At 36.4% G+C, this 6,000-nt stretch overlaps 1 protein-coding gene across 7 annotated transcripts in view; it reads left to right on the top strand.

The window, feature by feature from the left end:
• Positions 1-4,634, top strand: part of NCAM1 (neural cell adhesion molecule 1) — a 766,043-nt gene extending 761,409 nt beyond the window's left edge. For 4 of the 7 annotated variants that reach the window (XM_086957366.1, XM_086957369.1, XM_086957365.1 and 1 more), the window contains one exon: positions 956-2,746. In XM_086957366.1, coding sequence (XP_086813492.1) covers positions 956-1,076 — 121 coding nt within the window. In that variant the 3' untranslated portion in view covers positions 1,077-2,746. Of the gene's footprint in view, positions 1-955 lie in introns of all 7 variants that reach the window. The other 3 variants (XM_086957372.1, XM_086957370.1, XM_086957371.1) reach the window with 1 other exon arrangement.
• The last annotated feature ends 1,366 nt before the right edge of the window (positions 4,635-6,000 follow it).

Here is a 6,000-nt window from a genome sequence, read left to right on the forward strand (position 1 = left end):
GTAAGGTGAGTAGTAACCAGCATTATTATGAGCCTCTTCTAGGTAGCTCCAGGTTGCATCTTTCACAAATCAAGGTAGCTTCTGTTCATAAGGAAATATCCTTTACTTAAGTTTTAAAAAGTAGTTACTTGCTTATCAGTAGATCCCTTTATCAAAGACTATTACATATATTCTGACAGCTGAACAGATAGTCTAGTGGGTCTAGCTTCTTTGTGCAACTTGTTTGCATGACTGCGTTCTTGCCATATCTTGCTACTGTCTTAGTTTATCTGTCTTGGACTGAGGGAATATACTTGCTATTCGATTCAACAGTTGTTTTGAATATCAGAGAAAATCCCATGTTACATATTTTTAATTGTGATTCTCTGTCATTGTTTAAAAATCTTGTGTTCCCTTTGTTAAATCAGAATAGCCAACTTTTTATAATAATAGATCCTTTCTTCACCCCACTTGTCAAAATCAACTACCTAACTGATTTGCTGTGCATTCTAGAACATTGGAGCATATAGAATCCATAAAATGTCAGTGTGTGACTTTGTTCTTTAATGGTTTTGAAGTGAAGTGTACTTTATGGTTAACGGTTGTGATTCTGACTGACTTTGATGAACAACACAGAAAAAAAATTAAGCATGCTTTCTTCGACACATTATTTGCAAGATGAGTGTTTTATATCCGATTGTGCTGTAGGAAACTTTACATGCACTGACGTGTTGCATTGTTTATGAATTTAAGTACTAGGAACACAAGTAAGTTATGTTTCATTCAGCCATTGATATTGCTGAATAGTGAGTCATGAAGTCAATTTAGCAGTCTGTCTCAAATTGTCTGCAGTAGTGGAAAAAACTCTTTACTGTTTATCTGGCTGCCTTTCTTATCTACCTAGCATGTGAGTAGTTGGTATGTGTTAGCATCTAGGTTCTTGTCACTAAACTGTAATATCTGAACCCTTTTTTAGGAAGGCCCCTGTAGAAGAAAATTCCAAGCCTGAGGATACGGAAGCCAAAACAACTGCACCAGAAGTCAAGACGATCCCGAACAATGCCACACAGACAAATGAGAATGAGAGCAAGGCATGATCCTGTAATATGGGAAAGGAGCAAAAATGACAAAACAACTTCACCTGAGCATTTACGAAAAGAGAAAACACATGCCCACACACATTTCATTCCCTAGTGTCTTTTTGCCTTTTTTAAAAAATAATGAATTTAATTTTTTGTTGTTGTTGTAGGTTTGTAGAAAGGATTCCGTTGTTCGTACATTTGCTCTTGAAGAACAAATCAGAAAAGCAAATTTCGTAAAAACCAGAGTCCGATAGCCAAAAAGTGTGCTGTCCCATAAAAAAGAAGTGAAAACGACAAAATATGTGTAAAAAGTAGAGTGAGAACACAAGCGATAAGTTATAGATGTACAGCGGACACAGAAAACATTTTTTATTGTTTATTTGCTTATCCTTTATGAATACATCCCCCTAAGTACACATTCATGTGCTACTAATGCATCTCATTTTTCTCAAATGATGTAATACAGTCCACAATTATTTTTCATAATTTTCTTTTGTTTTAATTAAAACTCAGTTTCACTTAGCATTGGCTTATGATTCTGAAAGTATCGCCCTTCTCCGCTAGCTTCAGTTTGCTACCCATACATACAGTATATTATTTTATTTTTTTTAGAAAGAATGCCAAATTGTAGCTTCAGAGTATATTTCAATTTACAGTATTCAGCTACATGTTTTTCAGAAGGGGCAAGGGTGTTGTTGGGTAGTGGGCCGTTTTGCCAACTTTTATTTTCCAGTGTTTACAAGCTGCATAATTATTTTTTAAAACATTTGTTGTGTTCATACATCTTGTTTTTATTTGTGTAAACGTAACTGCCTTTTTTAATAGACACAGAAAATGAATATATAATAGTTTACTAGCATGCTAGCTTTGTGGAAAAATACTGTATTTTTAAAAGAAAAAAATGTTCGCAGTCCTCTGTTTAACCATTTACCGAATTCTTCTTCACCTCAATCTCATAGGAGCAACAACACAGTTCCTAGTTCACTTTTAATTTTACAGCAACCATTTGCTGATCAATCAGTTGTCTCTGATTTTTTTTCTCTTTTCTTTTATTGTTCTATTTTTCCACATATTTTTTTTAATTGCCCTATATACCACTTCAAAAATGAATTGAAAGGGACAGTATACAGTTATGGCTGGTCTCAAGCAAAGAGTGGTACAAATTAATTTACCCTCTTCAGAATTAAAACAATAAGTAGTTGTATTTATATTTCACAAGGCTAAGCTGAAGAAGATGTCTCTTCAAGCAACCACTTCGGTTTGGGATTTATGAGGACAATCTGTCTCAATGGGGCTCTCTGCTTAAGAGATTTGTCAACCTTGTCTAAAAATGCTCAGTACTTGAGGAGAGCTTCTGTTAACTTCCAAAAGATTTCAACTTGAAAGAGTTTTTCTAACTTTCATGGCCGAAGTGAAACTGAAAAACAGCACCTATAGATGCATTCACATTAAGATTTGAGCGAGGATGCCTGTAGGAAGACAGATGTGGCAAGGGAAGGACCGCCCCTTTGTATAGGAATATTTCTTTTTTACATGTTTTTCCTCCCTCATGCTACCTTTGACCTGCAAGCTTGTGCAATGTGGATGCGTGAATATTTTAGCGTGAAATGTGTTTTTGTCATAGTATCAAAATACAATTATATAGTTCGGCTGTGAAAGGTGTGTTGCATAGCTTTGGAGATTAATTCAGGAAATACAAAAAAAAATCTTAAAAAGAGACACTGTTAGAAGAACAGGCGCCTTTTTTAAACAAGACGGACAATGCTATAGCACGGATTGATTTTCTAAAGTGGCAGGAATAGATACAAAGGAAAACAACTGCTTTTTGGCTCTGTAACACAAAAACCGCACTTCAATGTACCTTTTATAATGATGCGGTCTTAACAGTGACATTTATAGATGATAACATTCAAACTGTGAAAAATAATGGTCTTGTCATTTGCTAAGTGTGTTTTTTTATGCATTTCTCTCAGTTTCTGAGGATGCAAATGGAGGATTTTAAATGTGTAGCTGCAGCCGTCCGTATGTTAGCTTCTGTTTGGGCTGTATTGCAGTTGTAATGAAACACACTTGTTGTTCCGCCTACACACGGGTTGAAGCATTGTATTTGATTCAGGCGTTCAGCACGGGCCTTTGGTGGGCAAAATCAGGTCTTTGAGAATATGAAATCCATGTGTTGTAGGACATTAGGAGTGTAGGCTTAACTCACGTTTTAATTGATCGGTCGGCATGTAAAACGTTGTTTAAGAAAAGTTTAAGGAAGATGAGACCCCTCATTTCCTTCCTGCTGTGTCCCTAAAATAAATTTGTGGAAATCTCATACACTCTGGAGGATATTTAAGTTGTGATATGACAGCTCCTGATTAATCAATGGAAAATGAAATGGTGTACTTTGTTCAGTTCCCTTTCACTTTAATTTAAATAGTGTCGCCTTTCGCCGGTGGGTACTTTTTGCCACTTCAAGTGACTGGCTGGAAAACACTGATGAACTTATTCATAATAACCAGGCGTACTGTCTCCTGGGAAGCTTTATTTAAGCCTTCCCTATGCATCAGGTACATTCTGAAGTGCAGCTTGATGAGAAGAAAATGTTTATGTAGTCTTATAATGTCCTCAGTGCATTTTGTAACCTTACCAAGGAGGCAAATATGCCATATGGGTACCGTGTAGCATAATGACTGATACCTTACACCTAGTTTGCCGAATTTGTACTATAAGTTGCAAGTCATAACCATTTGAATATTGATCAGCCAAGATAAAACAGAATCTCCAAAATCCCAAGGACTAAATCTGTGTTCTATATTGTATACACTGAGCAAGGTGTGTTTGGGTGGCCAAGTAGCTTTGTGCTGATGTGTCTCAAAAAGTAAATTTCACTGGAATAATACTAGCCTACCGAAAGGTTGCACCAGTTGGCCCATTTGTTATACTGCTATATGTGCATGAATACTTGTTAATAGTCGGTCCTTTTCACATAATTTATCTTTCTGTCTGTGAGAGCATACGGCCAAGTTTCAACACCGTTTATAGCTTTTCACTAGTCTGCTTCTGGATAATTGGAGAAGCTTGCATTTTAGTTTGCGGAGCTATATCAACTCGTACAAACTGAACTGTAAACTTGAACAGGGACCAACGCTACATGATTCGCTTTGTGTATTTATATATGTATATTGTTATACATATATATTTATTGATATGTGGGGGAAAGACCTCAGTGTGAACTTTTGATAGAGTGTTTGATTTTATTTCACACAGCAATCAAGGTATCAAGTTGAGCATCGGTTTGCTCTGATGTACTAAGGGATTGGTTGAAACTTTTTATATTGAGCCTATAAGGAGCAGAATTCAGCATCAGGTTGTTTCAATAGGTGGTTTCCAAAACCTCCATTGACATCCTCTATCCAGCATTCCCTACTTTAGGGCCTTCTCTCTTGTTAAAAAAAACTTTTTACAGAGTGAAACATTGATACCACCTTGATTCCCATACTCACTGGTGTAAATACGGAGTACTAACTGAGAATTTTGACTTTGCATTCTGTCAGAATACCTGTGTTCAATAAAAGTTGGAAAAAAGCATGCTGCCTTACATGGAATCATTTCTTAACGTGTCTCTGCTTACATAACAGTTAAATATAATATATGTGTGATTTGTCAGAAGCATTGTGGGCCCTTATATTGTATTGTACTTTATGTTTTGATTTGCTGAATCTTGTCAAGAGTTATGTAACAACATTTAACTTCTACTCGACTATACCTGCAAACTTGTAAAGCTTATAATTATCACAAACTTAGTCATACTCAACATAGTATTACACCATTTTAATACATTTATTGTAGGTGTTTCATATTTCCACCCTAGTGCCAAAAAGCTGCAGAGGAGTTTACAGAGAATATTATATTCATTGCAGGGGTTGTAAAGTAAACATATTGTAAGGCTAGTGCAAACCCTCTAATCAGACGGTGAAAACCTAAAAATGGAAAGGACAAACACAGTTAAAGTGATGTTATTGTTACCTGTCAAAACATGAGAAAAGCCTGATATTCTTGCACCACAGCCATAAAAAACATAGCTTGCCCCCAAACTGGCTGTTTGTGAATGCACAATGCCAGTAACCAACAGGACTTAAGAACAGAACATCTTTAAATAACAACACATATAGAAACAAAGAAATGTTACTGTATCTATAAAGATTAATTGATAATGTCAATGGTAACACAACATTTCGTGTCACCATTGATATTTAATGTCAACACTGTAGACATCAGTGTAATTTCTGATTGTTTCTGGCACAATATGTGTGAAGTTCAGAGCAGCTCATTTTGGAGACAAGTTACCGTTTCAGGGCGGTGGCAGGAGTTATGTTTTGTGTAGAGGACCATTGTTGGTGATTTTCAAAGGTTTAAAGGTATTGATTATTAGCCATAGCGTCATTTTAACTGTGTTTTTCAGTGATTTCTCCGTTTTATCCCATGTGAAGGTTCTACAATTTGCCATATCTGAAAAATACCTTTATTTTAGCTATGGTTTTCCAGTGAATTTTGATAGCTTTTTAAAAGAAACGTAAAGAGTAGGATACAGGACCACTGCCAATGCAGCCACATCTTCTGAGCATGAACTTCAGCAGTGTTTGGTGGAGTTGGACGCAAGCCTGCCTGTGCCCGGGCCTTTCCAACCCTTGCTAACATTACCCAATTCTCAGCCAGGCCATGCAACTAGGCATAAAACATCTACATTTGGGTAAATGGCGGCTCTTCTCAAAATCAAAAAAGAGTGGCCACATACTTAGATTTTTTTTTTATTTGAGAACTTATTGTTGATAAAAATCAGTTTTCCCAAACCCTGGACACTTGTGTCCAAGAACTGGCCGCCACGTCGCTCCTTTTCTTTCTAACATTAATACCCATGATTCAGCATACGCATGTTTGGGTGCATTCGCAA

Source organism: Lissotriton vulgaris, chromosome 2_1 (genome assembly GCF_964263255.1).
Source record: "Lissotriton vulgaris chromosome 2_1, aLisVul1.2, whole genome shotgun sequence".
Classification (NCBI taxonomy): domain Eukaryota; kingdom Metazoa; phylum Chordata; class Amphibia; order Caudata; family Salamandridae; genus Lissotriton; species Lissotriton vulgaris.